This window comes from Staurois parvus, unplaced genomic scaffold, assembly GCF_062004578.1.
Source record: "Staurois parvus isolate SC_StPar_1 unplaced genomic scaffold, SC_StPar_1.0 ptg000832l, whole genome shotgun sequence".
Classification (NCBI taxonomy): Eukaryota; Metazoa; Chordata; class Amphibia; order Anura; family Ranidae; genus Staurois; species Staurois parvus.
The window spans coordinates 2,605,358-2,630,789 of record NW_028318628.1 but is presented as its reverse complement, the minus strand read 5'-3'; the positions used below and the strand labels follow the sequence as shown (position 1 = coordinate 2,630,789).

The 25,432-nt window shown below is 39.7% G+C and overlaps 1 protein-coding gene across 1 annotated transcript in view; it reads right to left on the bottom strand.

The window, feature by feature from the left end:
* Window positions 1-7,818: 7,818 nt before the first annotated feature.
* The window catches only part of CHRNB4 (cholinergic receptor nicotinic beta 4 subunit), a 47,847-nt gene continuing 30,233 nt past the window's right edge, over window positions 7,819-25,432 (bottom strand). The window contains exons 5-6 of the mRNA XM_089655302.1: window positions 23,681-24,635; window positions 7,819-8,264 (exon numbers count right to left, since the gene is read on the bottom strand). Of these exons, the coding sequence (XP_089511428.1) occupies window positions 8,124-8,264; window positions 23,681-24,635 (1,096 nt within the window). The 3' untranslated portion in view covers window positions 7,819-8,123. The remainder of the gene's footprint in view (window positions 8,265-23,680; window positions 24,636-25,432) is intronic.

Here is a 25,432-nt window from a genome sequence, read left to right as displayed (position 1 = left end):
GTCCCAGTAGTCTTCTTTTCAGCATGGGCCCTGGCAAATTCTAGACAGGCTTTTTTGTGCATGGGCTTTAGGAGAGGCTTCTTCATAGACAGCACTCATGGATGCCATTCCTCTGCAGTATACATTGTATGTGTCATGGGAAACAATCCTCCCAATTTGGCTTTCTACATCTTTAGCTAACTGCAGTGAACTTGCATGCCGATTTCCTTCAACCCTTTTCAGAAAACACTCCTGTCGAGCTGTTAACTTCCGTGGATGGCCTAGACGTCTCTGTGAGATGATTGCAGTTCCATCTTTATAAATTTTTGTATCACTTTTGCTACAGAATTCTGACTGATAAGTAAAGCTTTGCTGATCTTTTTGTAGCCTTCACCTTTCTTGTGTAAAGAAATTTTCTTTCTCAGGCATTGTGACATTTCTCTTCCATGTGGTACCATTGCTGACAGCATGAAATGAGAAGGGGTTTTCTTTGTTACGTAATGCCCTTTTATAATCAACTGTCTGCTGGACACCTGTTTAATGAATAATTAGACTCACCTGTAGTTTAATTTTTGTTAATTAAGATTTTCTTGTCTAAAATTTAGGCTTTGCTCCTAATGCAGGCCATAGATGGGTCGAAAATCGGCCGATTTTTCGGCCGAAAATAAAATCGGCCGATTTTTGGATCGTTAGTGGGTTAATAGGTCGGCCGTTTTTCGGAATTTTGGCAGATTTTTTTTGTCAGTAAAGTTGGAAAAAGATCGGCCGATCTTGCCGATCGGCCAATTTCGCTGCAATTATGGGCAAATCAGCCGATCTTTTTACCGATAAAAAAGCTGCGCATGAGCAGTGACCTGCAAGAGGAAGACAAAAAGAAGAAAGAAGAGGATGAAGAAGAAGAAGAAGAGGATGAAGAAGAGGAAGAAGAAGAAGAAGAGGAAGAAGAAGAAGAGGAGGAAGAAGAAGAAGAGGAGGAAGAAGAAGAGGAAGAAGAAGAAGAGGAAGAAGAAGAGGAAGAAGAGGATGAAGAAGAAGAGGAAAAAGAAGAAGAGGAAGAAGAAGAAGAAGAAGAGGAAGAAGAAGATGAAGCAGAAGATGAAGAAGAGGATGAAGAAGAAATAGAAGAGGATGAAGAAGAAGAGGAAGGAGAAGAAGAAGAGGATGAAGAAGAAGAGGATGAAGAAGAAGAGGAGGATGAAGAAGAGGAAGAAGAAGAAGAGAATGAAGAAGAGGAAGAAGAAGATGAAGAAGAGGATGAAGAAGAATAAGAAGAGGATGAAGAAGAGGATGAAGAAGAAGAGGAAGAAGAAGAGGATGAAGAAGAGGATGAAGAAGAGGATGAAGAAGAAGAGGAAGAAGAAGAGGATGAAGAAGAAGAAGAAGAAGAGGATGAAGAAGAAGAAGATGATGAAGAAGAAGAGGATGAAGAAGAGGAAGAAGAAGATGAAGAAGAAGAAGAGGAAGAAGAAGAGGATGAAGAAGAAGAGGAAGAAGAAGAGGAAGAAGAAGAAGAGGATGATGAAGAAGAAGAGGAAGAAGAAGAAGAGGATGATGAAGAAGAAGAGGATGAAGAAGAAGAAGAAGAAGAGGATGAAGAAGAAGAAGAGGATGATGAAGAAGAAGAATTCCAGTCCTGCAAAAAGTGTCCCTGCAGAGAGCTCCGCTATTTCTTTGACAGTTCCTTGACATTTATAGTGGCTGCAACAATGTATCTGTTTCTGAATAAAAACATCTGTATCCGAAATGGATACAAATAGATACAATGTTGCAGCCGCTATAAATGTCAAAGAACTGTCAAAGAAATAGCGGAGCTCTCTGCAGGGACTCTTTTGCTGTAGACGGGATGAAAATCGGCCGATTTTTTTACCGTTCCTGGTAACGTTGGCCGATTGAACGACCGATTTTTCGTTTTTTTAAAGAAAAATCGGCCGGTTTTCTCCCCATCTATGGCCTGCATAAGACTTTCATTGTGGTGTATTCATGATTGCAACATGGTCTTGAATGAATTTGTTATGAAAAATGCTTTTTTGTGTGGGTAAATTAACAAATCTTGTTTGCAATCAATGGTCCACATTCGTGGGAGTATTTTGTAGTATAGTGTCCCATAGAAAATGTTGATTCTGAAAGGAAAGGTTTTCTGACAAATCTGTTGAGCGTACGCATTTATGCTGAGCACCGTATATACACTATAAAAATAGTTGGTATAAACCTCCTGCGCTAAGCAGTGAAAATAGAATCAAAAACAATGGCTGCTAACAACCACAACTTAATACCAATAAGTAGATAGTGCTTAAACATATATAAATTGGTGTAGCGCTCATACATACCATATATATGAACTGATCAAATAATAATAGTCATAAACAAATATAAATGGTAATATATAAATAAATAAAGTGACCTCATCCCCACTGGGATCTTAAAGTGACAAAATAAGTGAACAACTGAAAAAACTTGGTCCCAAATTGGACCTAATGTGATGGATATATACACAAAGTGCTAACGAATACCCAAATCCCTAATTGGGATCAGTGACTGTACACAGCCTATCACTCAACCAAAAATAAGTGACACCTAAAAGTGAATCCCTGCACTGGGGGATATATCTTCTAAATGCAGTGAATAGTGCTCAGTGACCAAAAAAACACTCCAAAAAGATTCCCACATAACATAGGAAATCACAACCTCCTCCCCTTTATGTAAACCTCAAAATAAACACCAAACGTACATCACAACTTATATCTTAAAAAATCGTATATTGAAATATACAAATAACCACAAAAAATGTTAAATAAAAAGTCCAACACAAATTGTGCATATAAGCCCAGTGTTCCACAGATCATTAAAACATGCAGGTGATGCTGTGGATGTGCATTGCAGCCGCTGGTGATGAATCCAAAAAATGGCTGAATTGCCTCCTCCCCTCCTTACCATGACCCAATGGGCCAAACCGCTTTTGGGATCACTACCGGATCCTCCAAGTACGAATCCCCTTTAATGGTATCCTTCCACGTAGCGGTACAGATCACTGCAAACCATGCATTTAGCTCCTCAGATCAGATCACCTTCCGCTCCCTTTTTGGTATACGCAATATAGCCAACTCTCATATGGATCACATTAAGAACATGAAAAAGAGATCCTCCATAGTGTAATACAGTTTATTAGACTAATGTAATTGTAAAAAAGCCAATTAATCACTCACTTGGTATCAGTATACAACATGCATTTCAACCTCATGCTATGGGTGTAGTTTGCATGGGTTCATATGGAGTACCAAGATGGAGTCCATGCCGGAAGTTGCATCACCACATCACCTACGCCATAGGAAATCCTGTTTGCAGTTTGTGAGAAGCCATGTGAAGGACACAGCAAACATGTGGAAGAAGGTGCTCTGGTCAGATGAGACCAAAATTTTACTTTTTGGCCTAAAAGCAAAATGCTATGTGTGGCAGAAAACTAACACTGTACATCTCCCTGAACACGCCATCCCCACCTTGAAATATGGTGGTGGCAGCATCATGTTGTGGAGATACTTTTCTTCAGCATAAACAGGGAAGCTGGTCAGAGTTGATGGGAAGATGGATGGAGCCACATACAGGGCAATCTTAGAAGAAAACCTGTTGGAGTCTGCAAAAGACATGAGACTGGAGGAGGTTCACCTTCCAGCTGGACAAGGATTCTAAACATACAGCCACAGCTACAATAGAATGGTTTAGATCAAAGCATATTCATGTGTTAGAATGGGTCAGTCAAAGTCCAAACCTAAATCCAAATGAGAATCTGTGGCAAGACTTAAAAATTGCTGTCCACAAAAGCTCTCCATCCAATCTGATAGAGCTTGAGCTATTTTGCAAAGAATGGGCAAAAACGTCACTCTCTAGATGTGCAAAGCTGGTAGAGATATCCCCAAAAAGATTTGCAGCTGTAATTGCAGCGAATGGTGGTTCTACAAAGTATTGACTCGGGGGGGAGGGCTGAATACAAATGCACGCCACACTTTTCAAATATTTATTTGTAAACAATTTTAAAAACCATTTATCATTTTCCTTCCGTTCACAATTATGTGCCACTTTGTGTTGGTCTATCACATAAAATCCCAATAAAATAAATGTATTTTTTTGGTTGTAACATGACAAATTGTGGAAAATTTCAAGGGGTATGAACACTTTTTCAAGGCACTATGTTTCTCAGTTTTGAGCATCTGGAAATCCATACGCACACCACTGTAATAAAAGGCGTGTCAAGTACTTTATCTCATTGACAGCCTACCAGTAGGTATTAAGGTGATTATATAATTCAGGTAAAATTGGGACTGTATCGCATGTCTGAGAAACATGGTCTAAATTATCACCCAACAGTAACCTGGCTTTGTGCCATGCGAAGACTGAAACATCTACTGGGAAAGCTTGTTTATGTATGAAGAGAAGTATGATAGACCAGGTTGTGCATCAGCTCAAGTGAACCCACTATTGTGGCTGTAACCTGAATAGCAGCTTTATCTCAATAAACCAGCTGTGTATTAAAGTGCACAAGTAGTCACGTAGATTGGGAAGAGCTAGACCACCCATTTTAATTGCAGTTTGCAGAGCAGATTTGAAAGTGTGTGTGGGTGCATTGCCAAATAAGAGAAAAGATATTGGTTTCTATTCTATGGAAAAGCTTTTTAGGAAGGAATGCGGGGAATGCCTTAAAAAAGTTTGGGCAGGAAAATCATTCTCAAAAGGTTAATTCTACCAACTAAATTAAAAGGAATAGAGCAGGGGCGGACTGACAACTCATGGGGCCCCCGGGCAATAGGGGATCATGGGGCCCCTGTGTCCTTGCCCAAACTCAAAAAAGCCTATGAAAAAGGTACCAGGGGCATCTCATGGGGCCCCCTACTGACCCCAAGTTTCCAAATGGTCAGTCCGCCCCTGGAATAGAGTGTCTTATTTGTCATTTGATTTCCCTGGTAACAGCGGTTAACAGAACAAATAGAAAAAGTGAATTTTCTGTAATGAGGACACATACAACAAAAAATCTGGCAGGCGTTTGACTCCCTCATCACCCCATCCATGCACACAAGGAGCCAACCTATTTGTTTAGTGCTCCAGTCTTTCATTAAGGCATTGCTATGGTGCACCCATCCAGCTCAATCCCATTTCTGCATTCCCCTAAGGACACAGGTGTGCAGACAAAAGGCAGTGATGTCATCATGCATGGTGTGCGTTTTGGAGTGCTTTGTATACTCGCTCATACGAATAACGGTGATGTAAGTGCGCAATCTGTGTTAAAATAAAAATGTTAAAGGGTTTATGCACTATGGAGGTTCTTTCTTTGATATGCATAATGTGATTGCTGTCACTGTGCAGATACTTCAGGCAGTGTGAGCATGACACCTTGGAGGTCTGGTATTACATGGTAACAGGAGTTATTACATGGTAACATCAGTCTGACTCCTACCTTCTGGTAGGAGATCTGTTTGCTCACTGGCGTAGTGGAGGTACACTGAAGATGCTGCAAAGAGGCTGTGGGTGATCTGCATTGTATCGGATTACCCAGATAAACTCTTGGGACGTCTTGTTATTATTACCATTATTAATATCATTATTTATGTTTACTACACAAGCCACTTTTTGTGGTGGTTGGAGACTGAAGTGGCAGTGAACAGATTGCAGTTGAGTTGAGTTAGCACATCCACATTAACCTTTTGATATCTGGAAGTGTTTGTGTATTCTGACAACATTGTAGGTTGCATCTTTCTCTGTATTGCTACACTGATTATTTTTTACTAAGCGCAGAGGATTATATAGAAATATTAATTTATTGCTCTTTTATGCATTTTACTATGATAGAAGAGAAATTCTCCTCAAGTGGAAACTCTCCTCTTTGGTGTTTGTCAATTAACTCCGCACTTCCTATGTACCAATTGACATATACACTATATTGCCAAATGTATTAGGAAGCCTGCCTTCACACGCACATGAACTTTAATGGCATCCCAGTCTTAGTCCGTAGGGTTCAACATTGAGTTGGCCCACCCTTTTCAGTTATAACAGCTTCAACTCTTCTGGGAAGGCTGTCCACAAGGTTTAGGAGTGTATCTATGGGAACGTTTGACCATTCTTCCAGAAGTGCATTTGTGAGGTCAGGCACTGATGTTGGACAAGAAGGCCTGGCTCACAGTCTCCGCTCTAATTCATCCCAAAGGTGTTCTATTTGGTTGAGGTCAGGACTCTGTGCAGGCCAGTTAAGCTCCTCCACCCCAAACTTGCTCATCCATTTCATTATGGACCTTGCTTTGTGCACTGGTGTGCAGTCATGTTGGAGCAGGAAGGGGTCATCCCCTAACTGTTCCTACAAAGTTGGGAGCATGAAATTGTCCAAAATGTGTTGGTATGCTGACGCCTTAAGAGTTCCCTTCACTGGAACTAAGGGGTCAAGCCAAACCCCTGAAAAACAACTCCACACCATAACCCCCCCCACCAAACTTTACACTTGGTACAATGCAGTCAGGCAAGTATATTCTCCTGGCAACAGCCAAACCCAGAGCCATCCATCAGATTGCCAGACAGAGAAGCATGATTCGTCACTCCAGAGAACACATCTCCACTGCTCTAGAGTCCATTGGCAGCGTGCTTTACACCACTGCATCCGATGCTTTGCATTGCTCTTGGTGATGTAAGGCTTGGATGCAGCTGCTTGACCATGGAAACCCATGAAGTTCTCTACACACTGTTGTTGTGCTAATCTGAAGGCCACACCAAGTTTGGAGGTCTTTAGCTATTGACTCTGCAGATAGTTGGCGACTTCTGTGTATTGTGTGCTTCAGCTTACTCTGACCCCGCTCTGTCGTTTTACATTGTCTACCACTTCGTGACTCAGTTGCCATTGTTCCCAGTTACGTCCACTTTGTTATATCGCCACTAACAATTTACCATGGAATATTTAGTAACAAAGAAATTCCACAGATGGACTTATGTAAACAGGAAACAACCTATCAGGGTACCATGCTTGAATTCACTGAGCTCCTGAGAGTGACCCATTCTTTCACAAATGTTTGTACAAGCAGTCTGCATACCTAGGTGCTTGATTTTATACACCTGTGGCCATGGAGGTGATTGAAACACCTGAATCCAATGATTTGGAAGGGTGTCCCAATACTTTTGGCTATATATCGTATGAGTAGAGGCTGACTTTCCAAATATGACAAAGTGTGGTCTGCATGGATAGATTCAACTTGAGCATCACTTATGTGATTTCTATAACTTAGTCTTTATGAAGCTTGTACATGTCAGATATCTCTTTGAATTACATTCTTTGTACATTCTATAATATTTGAAGTACGCTGTTTTGATGATTTGTTGTTTTCTTACATTGTAACTTAAAAACTCTTAATAAAAATTTTCAACTGTTACAAAATTTTTATTACCTACATGTTTTTTCTGTGTTAATTACTTAGAAGCAGGGGCGGACTGACCATTCAGAGGGCTTGGAGTCAGTAAGGGGCCCCATGAGATGCCCCTGATACCTTTCATAGACTTTTTTGTGTGTGGTTTGAGTGTGGGCGAGGACACAGGGGTCCCATGATCCCCTATTGCCCGGGGGCCCCATGAGTTGTCAGTCCGCCCCTGCTTAGAAGCTACTGAAACAAGCAATGGCAGCTAGAATTGTCAGAAAAAGATCAGCGAAGGCACCCTATCTACTGATGCATACTGATATATTTAATGATAGGTGTACTATATGCAAGACTTTTAGATACCTAATGCAACATAAATGTGTGCAAGTTTCACTTTAATTTATCAATAACCACTTCTATGATGACATGACTCCAGAATGTGCACGGTGCAGACAAAGTGTACAATAGGCATAAATCTTGTTTATTTCGCTATAGTTCATCTTTAACTCATTAAATGTACATTTTACTAAAAAAATGGATTTAATTCAGTTTACAGAGCTAGTCATACTTTATCATAAAAGTTGGATATTGTCTAAAAATGCAAATTAAGTCCAAGCATTCCAGAATAAGCTGTATGTAAAAGCAGTTCCCTGACCTTTCCATAATGCACTTATAAAACAAAATATATAAAAAAAATGTGTTATCCTTTGGACAAATTAGGAAGCATTGTCAATATTACAGTAATGTTCTGCAGCTTTCTTTTCACTAATGACTTCCAGATGGAGTCTGGTTTTGTAGTAGTGGCTGCATGAAAAGTCCAACTGTTCCCACAACGCAAACAATGATAAATATCCATAGAAAGAGTCTGTCCACAACCATGGCAACATATTTCCAATCTTCAATTATCTGGAAAAAATAATATGATACGGGTGAAATTCACCAAAGTACTAAATTATAATATTAATATTGATACATAATCATACCATATTCATTTTAGTTATGGTTTTTGTCATTCTAGGTACCTTAGAGCTGTGTTTTATTTAATATTATCAGAACTAACAGACACAAATCCTTGTAGATAGGCAAGAGTAAAATATTGGGGGAGATTTAATAAACCAGGTGCACACAGAATCTGGTGCAGCTGTGCATAGTAACTAATCAGCTTCTAACTTCACTTTATTTCGTTAAGCTTTGACACTAAAACCTAGAAGCTGATTGGTTTCTATGCAGAGCTGCACCAGACTCAATGTGCACCAGTTTTAGTAAATCTCCTCATTGCATAATTCTGTATTTTCATTTGCAGCCAGCCAAACTCTATGTCCCTTTTCACAAATGTACTTGACTATGATAAGCCGCATCTTTTGAAGAAATCCTGCTGTTTACTGAGGTCAGTAACTTAAGCTTTGGGGCCATAGGCTCCATCTTACATGGACCAGCTACATTTTGTGTAATGCACCAGGAAGTGGAGATTAGCCAGCCTTTTAATCTATGAAGCTTATACGTGTCCCTGGACTTGTTCGACATTATATTTAGTGGATTGCTCTATCTAGGCAGACTGCCTCTATCTGGCATGATTACTTTGTGTGTTTTTAAGACTGTTCATCCTTCTTTTTGAATGAGGGGTGTGTTTTTGGCAAGGTAGTTCTCCATAGGACTACTTATTAAGGCTATACTTTTGGACTGCTGATTTCTATGTACAGTGCCTTGAAAAAGTATTCCTACCCCTTTAAATTTTCCACATTTTGTCATGTTACAACCAAAAATGTAAATGTATTTTTTGGGGATTTTATGTGATAGGCCAACACAAAGTGGCACATAATTGTGAAGTGGAAGGAAAATTATAAATGGTTTGCAACATTTTTTACAAATAAATATCTGAAAAGTGTGATGTGCATTTGTATTCAGCCCCCTTTACTCTGATACCCCTAACTAAAATCTAGTGGAACCAATTGCTTCCAGAAGTCACCTAATTAGTAAATAGAGTCCACCTGTGCATAATTTATTCTCTGTATAAATGCAGCTGTTCTGTGAAGCCCTCAGAGGTTTGCTAAGAGAACATTAGTGAATAAACAGTATCATGAAGGCCAAGGAAAACACCAGACAGGTCAGGGATAAAGTTGTAGAGAAGTTTAAAGCAGGGTTAGATTATAAACAAAAATCCCAATCTTTGAACATCTCACAGAGCACTGTTCAATCCATCATCTGAAAATGGAAAGCGTATGACACAACTACAAATCTACCAAGATATGGCCATCCACCAAAACTGACAGGCTGGGCAAGAAGCCATATGGGAGACACAGCAAACATGTGGAAGGAGGTGCTCTGGTCAAAACCTAACTTTTTGGCCTAAAAGCAAAGTGCTATGTGTGGCGGAAAACTAACACTGCAGATCATCCTGAACACACCATCCCCATCATGAAACATGGTGGTGGTAGCATCATGTTGTGGAGATTCTTTTCTTCAGCAGGGACAGGGAAGCTGGTCAGAGTTGATGGGGAGATGGATGGAACCAAATACAAGGCAATCTTAGAAGAAAACCTGTTAGAGTCTGCAAAAAACTTGAGACTGAGGTGGAGGTTCACCTTCCAGCAGGGCAACGACCGTAAACATACAGCCAGAGCTACAATGGAATGGTTTAGATCAAAACATATTTGTGTGTTAGAATGGCCCAGACAAAGTCCAGACCTAAATCCAATTGAGAATCTGTGACAAGATGTGAAAATTGCTGTTTACAGACATTCTCCATATAATCTGACAGAGCTTGAGCTATTTTACAAAGAAGAATGGGCAAAAATTTCACTCTCTTTAGATGTGCAAAGCTGGTAGAGACATCCCCAAAAAAGACTTGCAACTGTGAATGCAACAAAAGGTGGTCCTACAAAGTATTGAGGCTGAATACAAATCATGCCACACTTTTCAGATACTTATTTGTAAAAAATTTTGCAAACCATTTATCATTTTCCTTCCACTTCACAATTATGTGCTACTTTGTGTTGGTCTATCACATAAAATCCCAATAAAATACATTTACGTTTTTGGTTGTAATATGACAAAATGTGGAACATTTCAAGGGGTATGAATAGTTGATATGTTGTGACTTTTACACAGAGTGGATTTAAATGTATTATTAAAATTGTATATTGTCTTTTATTTTTCTTTCATAGATTTTCTGTTATGACATATAAATCCCCCTGTCCAAATTTCTCATTGTGGAATGATGGGATTTTCTCATTAAATGAAGTAGCTCAAGCTTTATTTGTCTTTAATAATTGGAACTGTTTCACAGTTGTCATTGCTGTATAATGAGCAAAGTAAAACATTGCACCTTGCATATTTACATTACTTTTTATACCATCTAAACGAATAAGTCCCATTAAGTACATATTAAGTTATATTTGAACCAGTTATAAAATCTGGGTTAATAATGCATAGTTTTAAAGCCATTGGGTCAGCCAAAAACCTCCAGGCATTTTCAGAAGAAGGTCAAAAATGTTTCCACATTTCTCTCCTGACAGGTATACCTTGACTATCATACTGTAACTATCTGTCAATATTAACCATTCCAATGATATAATACATACACACAGACATACAGGCAATTACCTCAACAAATTCCTAAACTTCAGTCAATCAGAAAGAGTACTGCCCGGAAGACAGCTATTACTTTGCATTCATATGCAGGTATCTAATTATAAAGTGCTATTGAAATGTATGAGGCATTTTTATAGAAGCCCCTAAAATGAAGTCTTTAGTATTTATATTTCTCACAATTTTAAAACCTTTGAGGTAATTTGCTAGAGGTCATAAGTTTCATACATACTCAGAAAACCTGGTTCACTACGATGATGAAACTTGGAAAATGTCACACAAGAGTTCTGACATACTGCTTGTTTTTAATAGAAAATCATGACATGTTTCTCCTGAGATAAGCTGAATCGACCAGCAAAGAATTTAAGTGAGCTCACGCTACCCTGTGATGAGTGTAGAAAGGGAAATTACTGGAGAGGACTGGGCTTTGGGGACATTTTCTCCCAGGCCTCTACAAATAGTAGATATTGAACTTGTGGTCCTGAGTGAAGATACTGCCCCATACAGAACAGGACCCGCAGTTAGTTACAGCTGCTAGACATTATAATTACAGTACATTCGCCCTGTTCAGACTTGTGATCACTACCCCTAGCTGGGGTAAGTTTTCCATCCTCAAAGTTTTTTGACTTCGTGGCTTTGAGATGATATGCAACCAAATGCAGTGTGCTACAAGGAAGTCAGTGCTGGAAGAATGCAAAACTGTGAAATGTGTCCTGCTCATGTCTTCATGGAAGTCGAAGTAGAAGGAATATTTGTAATTATGGTATGTTATTTTATTTGGTATTTAACCACTTCCCGTCCGGCCCATGTACATAAACGGCTGGACGGGAGCAGTGCAGGAGCGGGTTGCCGTTCATAAACGGCGCCAGCCTTTACAGCCTGTGCACGCTCCCTGGGAGCGCGTGGCACCGATCGCTGTACGGGACCTCTGTGTGAGGTCCCGATCATGTGAACACTGATTGGCCAATCAGTGATCACATGAATAGTAGTAAGCAAGATGTCACTTGCTGACATCATTGCTTACTACTAGTGAAATCTCTGAATGATCACAGAAGTAACATGGTACAAGGCTATTCACAACAGCCTTGCACCATGTGACAAGCTGTGACCAGGGGTGGACTGACCATTTGGAAATGCGGGCACTGCCTGAGGGCCCGGGGTCAGTAGAGGGCCCCATGAGATGCCCCTGGTACCTTTTTCATAGGCTTTTTTGAGTTTGGGCAAGGACACAGGGGCCCCATGATCCCCTATTGCCTGGGGGCCCCGTGAGTTGTCAGTCCGCCCCTGGCTGTGACCAATCAAAGCTCTCACAGTATTTCTCAATGGCTGCAAGAATGCAGTCAGAGAGAAGGAGAAATTATTGCTTTTACAGCCTTTATGTGTGTAAAAGCAATCAGTGTAAAAAAAAAATCTTCATCACCCCCCACAAGTAGTACAGTGTCACTATGGTGACACTGTACTGCTAGGGTGACAGTATGTTAAAAAAAACATAAATAATAAGAAAAAAAATAAAAATGTAAAAAAAAATTGGTTTTTGACACATTTTTACCACGCTTTTTGCTGCACTTTCTGAGCGTTTTTGAAAGGACACATTTTTACCATGCTTTTGCCACGCTTTCTGAGTGTTTTTTAAAGGACACCCGCTTTTCAGGCATTTTTCTGGCGCTTTCCATTGATTTCAATGGGAAGAGGCGTTTTTAGGGCATTTTTTTAACTGAACAAACACGCACCAAAGATGCTGCAAGCAGGAGTTTTTACACCGCAAGGGAAGTGCAACGCCCCAGTGTGAAAACATACATAGACATGCATACGCTTCAAAAACTCCTCAGTGTAAGTAGCTTAAAAGGGCCAGTTGATTGTGTTTACCCCTATCTCCAAAATTCTCAGACCTACCCTTGCCAATTAGCTCCCAAAAATGCAGATAGTTCCCCATTCTCCATATTTACATGACAAGAGATGAGTAATAACAATTAATAACATGCTAAGCTAAGGCAGCAGAGTTCACACTTGTCCACTTTCCTGTAGTAAAATGCATACTTGTTAACAGTGTAGGGCTGCATGTCCATGTCGAACATAAGTTCAACTCGAACATGGGCCGTTCGTGTGTTCGTTGAATGTTCACCCGCCATGCCCCAAAATGCACAGCGCCCTGACAGTGCATTGTCATTGGTCAAAGCATTGCACATGACGTCACAAGGGGGCGGGGCGATCCCACCCCCTTGTGACATCATCACCCTATTTAAGAAATGCCATCACAGTGCAGTTATCAGATGGCGGGAGCCAGCGATGAGAGCGGAGCGGATATATTTTTTTTCTTTTTTGGGTCAGCAGGCATCATGAATGACGTTTGATCTACTTCGGGGGACTTTTTAAAATTTTTATTTTTAATAAAGAACTTGTCAAATACTGTCTTCTGTCTTTTTTTACACTACACTTTTTTTGGTTGTGTATGGGTAGCGGTACCATGTACCGCATACTTATTCAAATGAGGGGGGTGGGCTCTGAGGGCCAGATTCCAGATTCCAATAGGCCCTCTGCCCACAGACCCCCACAACCACTGGCCAGGGTTGTGGGGAAGAAGCCCTTGTCCCTATCAATATGGAGACAAGGTGCTTTGGGGGGAGCCCCCAGCCCCAAAGCACCCCCCATGTTGAGGTCATGTGGCCTGGTATAGTTCAGGAGGGGGGGTTCGCTTTCCCTCCCCCCTCTTTCCTGACCTGCCGGGCTGCATGCTGGGATAAGGATTTGGTACGGATTTTGGGGGGGATCCCCACGCCATTTTTTTCAAACATTTTGGCATGGAGGGGTTCCCCTCAAAATTTATACCAGACCCAAAATGCTTGGTATGGATGGGAGGGGGACCCTATGCCATTTAAAAAAAAAATGTAATTGTCGTGCAATGCCAACAATTGAAATTAAAATTTGATATTCAGCTGTCAGCAGGGAACCCCACTGACAGCTGAAACATGAAAGAATGTTTTAATTACTAAAATACTGCATGATAACATTTGGTATTTTAGTAGCAGAGCGGTATCTTACTGCATACTCAGATGAGGCAAGATACCGCTCAGTAAATTGACCCTATTCAAAGTTCGCGGCTGAACTTTCGGTAGGTTCAAATGTTCCACCCCAAACCGGACAGGGGGGTGTTTGGTCCATCACTACTTGTTAATGTATGAATATACATTTCCACAGGAAATTTCATTCATAAATGGAATGTCAAATATCAATGTGCTGCAGCTCAGTGCATATTTAAAGCATAGGATGTGATCATATTGTTGGGACCCACCCAGATGCATGATCGACAGCTGGCTGAACCTCTCAGCGCTCAACTGAGATGCGAAACCAGCTGCTCCCACCTACTCCCCAGCCCAGCGCTCCAGTCAGCATCTGCATAGAGCAGATCAAGAACTGAGCGATCAACAGTCATGTGATTGCTCAGTTCTTGGTCTCAGAACCGGCAGGGGACAGGTGCAGCATCAGACCGCTGCTGCAGCATGAAATGGAGTATGTATTTTTGTGTTTTTAATAACGCAAACTTTTGAGGGGAGGGTTATAACATCTGTGCATCTTTTGAGGGGAGGGTTTTGGCATCTGTGCTCCACTGGGGTGATATCACTTCAGTTCCTGTTCCATAGCCACAGCAGAAAGTAGTGAACAAGTAGGTGCTACTCCCAGAGATAATCCCCAGGGAGGTGAAACGTCGGTGCTCTGGTTCTGTGTGTCTTCCCAGCACAGCTGCAACTGAATAATGAGGATTGGTATAGCCGGCACTTGTCTTCCCAAATAATAAACTTAATTGAGTGAGTAAAATGTGCATATAAAATGGCTTATGTGTTTTTGCGATAAGTCTTAGTCATAGCCATGGCTAATCCTCATTAATAAACAGCAGAAAGTAAGTGGAAATCTCTCTAAAGTGAGGGAATCCCTGGCTGTCACCATGAATAGAACAGAATATGTGTCCCCATTGAAAGATTTCCCCTTAATTACTGTTCTGGAGTCAACCCAAACTTTTAGATTTTATTTACTTTCACTTTCAATGATAATGGCAAACGGTACAGATAGAGAGGTGACTCTACCTAATGGGGACTGAGACAGCAATAAAAATCTGACTTGTGCTCTAATTCCTCTCTGCTCTATCCAAAACTAAAAGAAAAGGTTTGCCTTTAGTTATGCTTTAAATTCATTTTGCTTTTTTCTTACCCTGAAAACTGATGGCGGGCAAATATTTTTTAGGCCAGGAAATACTGTAAAGAGTGGCAGGGTTGTGCTATCCCAATGTAGGATGAACATTTTGGTAAAGATAATATTACTATTAGGCGTTATGAGTGTAGGAAGCATGGTTGCACAGTTACATAGTTGGTAAGGTTGAATAAAGACACCAGTCCACCTAGTTCAATGTGTGTGTGTGGGGGGGGGGGCTTATGTCAATACCATTTCTCATATCAATCGCTGTATATTGCATTTGTTAAGATGCCCATTTAAGAGTTTTTTGAAACTATTAACACTACCTGCTGACACCACTGACTGTGGAAGGGAGTTCCACATCCTTACCGCTCAGTAAAGAACCCCCTGCACAGTTTAAGGTTGAACCACTTTGCTTCCAATTTTGTTGATTGGACACGTGTCTTCTTAAGCTTCCTGAAACTGAATCGTTTTCTCCCTATGCTAGAATCACCACTGAGGTATTTGTATATTGCAATCATATCTCCTCTCAAGCATCTTTTCTCCAGGGAGAATACGTTTAATGCTTGTAGTTGTTCCTCGTAACTGAGGTCCTCCAGCCCCCTTATTAGCTTTGTTGTCATTCTCTGGACTCTGTCTAGTTCCAGCACGTCCTGCCTTGGTACTGGTGACCAGAACTGGACAGCATACTCAAGATGTGGCCAAATCAGAGTATTGTAAAATGATAGAATTATAGTTTTATCCTTTGAGTAAATAACCTTTTTAATGCGTGCTAATATTCGGCTGGCTTTGCTTGCTGCAGAATGGCACTGCATGCCATGGCTGAGCCTGTGATCTACTAGGACCCTGAGATCTTTTTCCTCCTGGGATTCCTCCTAAGGTTATACCGCTACTGAGTAACATGTGTTTGTGTTTTTAGCCCCCAAGTGCATTACTTTACAATTTTTGACATTGAACCTCATTTGCCATGTGGTTGCCATCACCTTAATTTTATTGAAGTCTTCTTGTAAGGTTCTATATCCTGCTGCAAAGTTATTGTTCTACTTAGCTTTGTATTGTCAGTAAACAGTTAGATTAAGCTATTTATACCAACTTCTATATCATTTATGAAAATATTAAACAGAACTGGTCCCAGGACAGAGCCTTGGAGTGCCTCACTTACCACTCCAGACCACTCTGAGTACATGCTATTTATCACTACCCTTTGTATGCACCCCTGTAACTAGTTTTTAAACCAGGAACATACCCTAAAGTCTAAACCAACAGACCTCAAATTGTGAATTAAACATTTATGGGGAACTGTATTGAATGCATTTGCAAAATCCAGATATACCAAATCCACAGGCCTTCCTTTATCAAGATGGCAGCTCACTTCCTCGTACAATGTTAACAGATTGGTCTGACAACACCGATTTTTCATGATCCTGTTCCTTTATGATCATGATATGGTCCTTTATCATCCCTTCTAATAGTTTACAAACTATTGGTGTTAGACTGGCTGGTCTTTAGTTCCCAGGTATATATCTCTACCTTTTTTTGAATATTGGTACAATATGGCTTTTTGCCACTCTGCTGGTGCCATTCCAGTCCTCAAGCTGTCCATAAAAATTAGTCATGTGCTGAAATAGCCTCAGCTGGAGAGTGAAGACTGGAAAGGTTGCACTTCTTCCATGTCAAACCTGGCAAGGTTGAAAATTGTATCACATAGAATAAGTACCTGTGCCAATGTGGTTTTTTTTTTCCCGTCTGACCTGCTTCTCTCCCCATACAAGTCAATGGGAATGCAAAAACAGCTTGAAGCCGTTTGATGCATCTAAAGCCAGCCATTCATTGATCGAAATTCAGCAGGTTCAACAGGGACCGGCCATATTTTGATCCTTCTATGGGCACTGTGGTTTAACAGAATTCAACCTACTGATTGACTTCTGTTTAACCAGTCCCATGGAAAATTTCCACATGATCAGGGCTGCAGCCTATAGCCAGCAGTGCTGATCAGTGTATTTTGATGGCATAGAAGTCTTTCCACTGTCAAAATACGATTCCCCCACCTACCATAAATGTGTGGATGAGAAAATTTAGTCACTTTTTTCATTCAACCTGCTGGTTGGACAAAAAAAAAACAGATTCATCTATGGCCAGCCTTAGAATGAGACGAAAAACAGATTGGAAGGAGGTCAGTTGCAGAAGCACCTCAAATGTACCTGTGAATATCAAACTGACCTCAAATTCAGGCTGAATGCACCTAAAAGAACATTGCATTTGCCCATCAATACAAGCTCTAAAGCTATTTTATATTGGAGGAGTTTGGATGGAGAATACTGTGCTAGAATAGCTGCATGCAGTGCCTAGATTACCTTTGTATTAAATAAAACAATATTATAATAATTTCAACATTACCCTATTCGTATTGTAGTGCCATCAGCATTATAGGCAGTGACGAACATACTGCTTCTAACTGTTCATTTAATGGTAAAATCAATACTTATTTTTGCTCACATTCATGTGTGTTTGAATATTCCCATGTAAATAATGAATCATGACTAACTGTACCAAAAGGTAATGCTGGGAGATATACCAATGGCATGCAGCTGCTTTAGTGATGGATCTTTACTACCGTATATCAAACCCATAAGAGCAACTCCAGGAAAGAAATGAGAGAGTTTGTTGGCCACCAATGATCCTAGGTGAAAATCAAAGGCCACACGTTTTATCATAATTGATATGTATTGTCCCCTGAACATTTCTGACATAAAAAATACAAGGAACCCAGGCTACCTCGATTGTTCTCATTATACAGTATTATGATAATGAAAGGCTACCTACCTCTGCAAACCACTACACATACAAACGTTCAATGGAGACATAACATCCTGGCTTTGTTCAGCTAAAGTGGGCAAATCTCCTATTTATGAGAAGCAGCTGATACTCCAGGGCAAGCTGATACGGCGCACAAGAAATAACAGTTGTACCTTTTGGAATAATTATAATTCCTTCATTTTTGATATGCTAGTCAGCTTTCCCTCCAAAGCATACACATGCATGGTCAGCTGAGCCAAGTGTCCATATTTATGTCACAATGGGCTGAAAGACAAGTCTGACGACTGATGGATCATGCATGTACATCAGAAAGTCCTCTAACGGTCATGGCCTAATCCTATGATCTGTGAAGAAGTAAAGGATCGATCCAGTTTAGAAAGCTTCTGATTGTACAATCTCTGCTCAATCTCTCTTAGATTATCCAACAACTATGTAGTGGTAGGGCTTATCTAAATATTTTCAATTCAATACAATCATGTAGGTTCCTGAACTACAGAACTATTAGTAAATTTAATGGAGATGGTGCAATCAGGTTGTACGGTATTTGTCAGCCTTCAAAGCAATGTAGACAGTCTTGCTGGAATGGAGTAATGGAAGTGATAAATTATTTAATGGAATGGACACAATTTATATGCAGTATATAATTCTTATTAAACATTAGTATGTTATTTGGGAGGCATAGTGGAAATATACACATTTTAGAGGATAAGGGGGTGGGCTGCATGCCCTATAAATGGAGCATATTGTTTCCCTGCAGCCAGAATGGCCAAATGGACAAGCGTTCCCCATGTTCTGTAGAGTACTGGGTTGTCACATACAGGATTGCTCCTGGGGGATGGGCATAGATTTGTCTGACTTAGAGCCTACCTGGCCATTGAACACTTGGAGGAGTCTCCAAAATGTTACCCCTTCTATCTTTCTCTGTTTATCAATCCCATAAAGACTGTTAACATTTCTGTAAGTGAACATTTTAAGCACAGATTTGTTTTAATAAAAATTAGGGCAAAATAGTGAGTGGCAGAACTTAAAGTGTTTGTAAACCCTTACATATACAGTAACCAGTGAAGTGTCTGGCCTCTGGTGATACACAGAGATGAAACAAATACTTCTACATAAGTTGTACCTATTTATCTGCAGTCTTTTTTTCCTCTATATCTGTTCAAAGTGCTGAATTAAAAAGCTTGTGTGATATTTCAGAAAAAAGGGGTTGGAGAAATTAAGTTACAGTCTGTAAAGCTCAATGAGGAGAGTTCTGAGAGCTGATTGGAGGGAAGGGACACACCCCCTCCACAGAGCTCACAGGAACAGAGCTGAAGCTGTCAATCTGCTGGAGCTCCCTCCCCTATCACAATTTTTCTCTTGGTGAAAGGAAAACACATGCCGATAGCTAAGGAACGAAGCAGCAGACAGAAATTACACTTGGTGCTCTTGATTGAAATAAGTACACACTATAAAGGGATATACTTTGCTCATATTCTATGTCTGAGATTTACAACCACTTTAACTGCATTATTTTTTTTGTCAGGATCGATTTACTTATCAACCGAGGCCACCTTTTTTCTCTTCTCCCTCATATTTTCTCAATCTCTACTTTCTTTTTTGTGTAGCCAGGAGCATCACTCGGGGACCCAAGAAGAGGAAGATCAGTGCAAAACCACTGTACAGAGTAGGTAAGTATAACATGTTTGTTATTTTTACCCAAAAAATCCTAAATATTTAGCTCAGTAGCATAAGAATACAATCCTCCATCTATTGTGGCCCTAAGACTTGGCATCAAGTCATTAGGAAATGTAAAATGCCTTGCTAATGTAGAATATGCACATATTGGAGACATTTTTATGGATCTATAAAATGTATTTAAATGCTACACAGGGAACATTAATAAATTACAATGTATATTTATGATATTAATAGCTGCATAGTTGTGCGGTAAAGCAGGAAAAGGGTAAAGTAAATCAGCTATGTACCTTGCGAAAGAAAGGATGTAAATGCTATTATGGGCTTGTCTTCACGAGTTTTCCTTACTGAATACATCCTGACTGAGCTCCTAATTTAGGATGCCCATGGACATACAGGCCAATGTGTCCCCAGTTTCACTGTGATAAACACAGATGTCAATATCACTAGATACATTTCTGACTAATGAGAAAAATAAAAGGAATGTATAGGGGGTTATTTACTAAAACTGCAGGGTGCAAAATTTGGTGCAGCACTGCATAGAAACCAATTATTTTCTAAGTTTTGTTGCCAAAATTTAAAGTGCTACTAAACCCAGGACCCTCCTTTCACTATATCTGGTCTCCCACAGTACACAGAACATGGAAATGCAATTACTTTAGTAAATAGAAATACCTTTTCTCATCAGCAGTTAGAGCACTCTGGTGACTTCTATCTGTGCCCTGCTGAGCACTGGTTAAAGCTTGTAGGAGGAATTTTCATTCTCCCCTGATTGTCCTATGAGACTGCAGGAACCCTGACCCTCTGTCTGGACAGTTCTGATTGGCCCTGTGCTGATCACATGCACTCTCCCAAGAAAACATTTTTTCTTAGCAATACACACCAAACTGAGCATGTGCAGCTTGCCCCAAAAGCTCTATTCTATCAGCAGATAAATTGGGGGCAGTAAAAGAAGGGGAGGATCAGGGTAGTCCGGATCAAACATCCTTTTTACACATGATTAACCCCTTAGGTTCCACAGAGAGTATAACAAGCATGCTTTACTGCATATATAGACTGATTTTACTGTTGTGGGTTTAGTAACACTTTAACTGAACAAGCTGATGGTGGAAGCTGAATGCTTTTTAGATTAGAAAAGTAAATGATCAGTAAGAGGTAAATACGTTTATCAGTATGTGATCATTTTTTAAAAACCTGTTTTCTATATATAATTTTCTCATTTGATAAGTACATTTGCAGGTTCTGCTTTCAGCTTTGCAGTTAGTGTCTTACTGCTCCTTCTCAAAAAACAAGTCTATGGGGTTGATTTACTAATGCAAATAGGCTGTTGGTTTTACAAGGTAATTGGCATTTTGCAAGGGAACTTACACTTAGCTTCTTGAATGAGATGAAGCTCTGTTGACTTCGTCATTCACTTACGTGCAAGCAAGAATACTTTTTTTTTATTTGCTTACACATGATTGGGTACTGTTTGTAAAGTGAATTTTCATCACATTCACTAAACTAAGGAAATTAACTTTCAAAATACAAATTATCTTGCAAACTGACCAGCCCATTCGACTTTAGTAAATCAACTTCTTTAACTTTGATGGCTTGGTAAAAACAATGCACGCCCTGGGTAGTTGATATCATATCTCTACATTTAAAAAAGAGTCAGACTACATGCACTGAGACTACAGAGAGCACTTTCGTATAACTCAAAATGTTTGCTCACTGAAAATACACTATACTTTTCTTTTAAGGTACAAAGCTAGTTTGCCTTTTTGGACTCGTGTGGTGCGTCCAAAGAGTGAACCATTTAAAACAAGCTCATGGCTGCATTAGCAGCCCTGATCCTGTTTTATTTTTTATCAGCAGGGTCTGGGCTTTTACAGCCACCCAGATCACTTTTACCTGACCAGCGAGTGCTGACCCCCCCACTGCCCAGTCCCAGTGGTTCCTGGGCTTTCTTGCTCCTCCCAGGAGCGAGAGACCACAATAGTTAATGTCATAATGGTGAGCGGGAGGAAACCGAGGAACATCTGCTCCCCCATGTCCTCTGGAAACCCCAACTCTGCTCACTTATGGCTCAGAGCTGTCAAATCTCCGGTAGAAATCCAGGTGTACAGCTAACCAAGCACAATCTTGTTTGAGGGCAGAGGGCAGGGTAAAGATTATGGAATTGGTTTACTAAAACTGGAGAGTGCAAAATCTGGTGCAGCTCTGCATAGAAACCAATCAGCTTCCAGGTTTTTTTGTCAAAGCTTGTTTGAACAAGCTGAACTTAAGCCACCATACATGGGTCGAATTCCAAAGAATTTTCTTTTGAAAATCTTTTCTAAGAATTTGCGTTCGAATTTTGCACTATTAGTGGGAAACAGAAACGGCTGATTTACGAGCTTTTTGTCTTTTTTCGCCAGACTAACTATGTAACTATGTAACTAAGTAACAAGCAACCATCGAAATTGAGCTTTCGGGCATGTTGGAATTTTTTTTTTAAATTAATGATTTTCTAATCAATGATGGAAAAATCATGTGAGAAATATAATCGAAAAAGAAACAAGTATTAGCTGTGACCTGGAAAGAAAAGAAAATTCTTGGCCATGAAAATACTTTTCTGTAGCAACATGAGGTGAAATTAAAGGCTTGGTTGATCGAATTTCAAAAATCAATGGTGGCACCACCAGATTACAAAATGCATGAAAGTTCTGATTTTCTAAAGAAAATTTGTTTTGAATTCGACCCATGTATGGCCTCCATTAGAAGCTGACTGGCTACCATGCACAGCTGCACCAGATTTTGTACTTTCCAGTTTTAGTAACTCAACCGCTATGTATCTATAAACAATAACTGTCACCTGCCCAATGCTATTAATTTATAAAAAAAAAAGTTAAACAATATAAGTATAATAAAATTAAATATAATTATAATAAAATTAAATTAAATTAAAATCATTTTTAAAAATTACCCTCCATCACCTTGCACACATCCATACATGCAAACATGAAGACAGGGTGCGCATGTGTTTGTAAATGGTGATTGCGCAATACATGTTATATACCGCCACAAAGTTAGAATAAGAGCAATAACCCTAAGGCCATCATTTACTGTTTACTCTAAATTTGTGAGATGTAAAGAGATGTAAGGGCTCATTCACATAGCCATACATGTATTTTCTGCATGAAAGAAAGGTTCTTGCTGGCAGAGCTAGATGATCTTGCGTAAAATACATGCCTACAGTACTCTTGTTTCTGTGCGTTCATATGCATTTATGTTCGTACGTGCCTAAAATCTGCAGATCTACGCATGAAAATCTGCAGCTGTGCCCTATTTTTTTCTGTGCATGGCTAAACCCCGCACACACTTTCTTATGTAGATGCAGCTGTGTGCATGGACTCATTGATTACTATAGTGCTGCGTATAGATTCATATAAACCTATCTGTTATATGCATCTAAATGCAGAATTTTATCTGCCCATATATGCTCTAAAGCTTCACCTACTACTAATTTGGACTATCATCATTTTTTGCCATTTAACAGGCGCACACAGTATCTATGTTTTGAGGGTAATAAGTAACTTAATAGCCAAAAATGCAGATTTTACCATGTGAGCTAAAAATGAAAATAATACTCTCAAGGCAATGTGGTTAAAAGGAAAAGGGTACATAGTGAAAGTGCTGCATCTATCCATCAGTATCATCAATAACCACAAAGAGAAGCCGGTCTCTGTTCTGAGATGTCATCCCTAAGTGCCTAAAGCAATCTATTTTAATGGGTATTTAAATAAACAATGACTGTTTTTAAAGAAATTTGTATATTTCTGCGTGGTGTTAGTATACTTAATTCTGCATGTGGTGCCTTCTACCACCAAATATATTTGATTAGGCTGCTTGTGGAACCTTCTATTGAGCAGAATATTTACTTTTCAGGTTGACAGGTTCACTTTAATCTGGTCAGTAGCCTATCCTGGCATATTATAGGGCTGTCATGGACCCAATCCTGCCTTTTGCTACAACAATACAAGCACACTGTGCAAATGCGAGATCGGCTTCACACACATAATAAAGGCTCTTACACTTTGGTCTTCATCATCACTCTTCATATGATCGGCTATGAAGCTTACACCCTCCATTGCATCTTGAACTTGCGGAGAGAACTTTTTGGAGTGCCTGTATCGGAATTCTTGGTTTCTATGCTGCTCATTGGAAGGTTGATCATTAGGTCTCTGATCATATGCCTTTGCAGTAGCAGCATTTACAAAGTAGCCAGAGTTTCTGCATGACTCCAGTTGGGTGTTCCTCCGGTTACTGTAAAGTTTCTGACTGCATGTGTTATTCTCTGGACGTCTCATGAAAAGGAACACTGGGAGTTTTTCCAGAAAACAGTTCTTTACCCAAATTGGCATTGTGTGCGTACTAGGAGACCTATGGTGGACATTAAGGACGCAGACACTAGTGACAATGGAAAATGTCACCAGAACCATGGTGAACATCAGGTACTTTCCAATAAGCGGGACATCAAGAGAAGTTGGTGGAACAATCTTAGAAATTAGGAGCAGAAATACAGTCAAGGCCAGTAACACTGATATACACAAGGTCATCTTCTGTCCGCAGTCTGATGGAAGATAAAACACGAGTATTGCCAATGAAGTAATAAGAATGCAAGGTATGATCAAGTTGATAGTATAGAATAGAGGCTTTCTTTTGATGATGAAATCATACGTTACATCAACATATTTTGGATCAAGTGGATTGACTGTTCTTCTTCCTGGCAGTTTTATGATATCCCATTCACCACTTGGTGTAAAGTCATCCATACTAGCTGAGTCTGTACTAAGAACAAGGTCAATTTCTGTATAATCATAGGTCCATGAACGGAATTTCAAAGTGCAATTCTGTTGGTCGAATGGAAAATGTTTGACTTCTATCTTGCATGCACTCTTGTAAATGGCAGGAGGTAGCCAATAGATGCTGCCATTGTATTGCACAATTGCATTGGTGAACAGGGAGACTTCGTATGTACCGTCGGCACTGACAAAAATAAATAACATATATCAGAGAAAATGATAGATAACACAAAACAGGCAAATCTCTGATGAACATGGATTATTGCATAATTAAATATTCATTTTTCTGAAAGAAAGCCAAACCACAATCCATAACAATGATAAAACACTAAATGCCTTATTATTACAAAAAGTATGCAGAGAATTCACTCATCAGTGCTGTACTGATATCCCTTTCAGTGTTTGCTAGTTTGTTTAAAATCATTTTTTTTTTGGTAATAACAAGGAGGCAGATTAAAATAGTTTCAAATCAGTAAGACATCCTTTACTTTTAAAATGGTATTAAATATGAAAACAAAAATTGTATTATATTGCAGATTAGCAATTAATGTGTTGGTTGCATTAATGTTATTCTTTAGGCTTTTTTCCTTTTCACCTTGTAATCCGGCTGGTAAATCTGTTATTTTTCAGCTCCCTTAACCAGACTAAGCTATTCAGCAAAAGTGGTAGTAAGAGGGTTGACACAAACAAGTTAACACAGACAGCGGTACTTACAATGGTCAGCTTTCATCCACTTAGGTAAAACGTTTTTCCCAAAAGGAAATAAAATGTTACTGTGACTGTTTACAGAAACAATTGAGTACTGTCCGTGATACTTTTTTTATTTGCACTAACATACAATTTTCAGGACAAGCTTTCGGGGTATGTCCCCTTCTTCAAGGTCCAAGCGGTAAAAGCTTGTCCTGAAAATTGTATGTTAGTGAAAATAAAAAAAGTATCGCGGACAGTACTTAATTGTTTCTGTCACACGTGCACTAATAC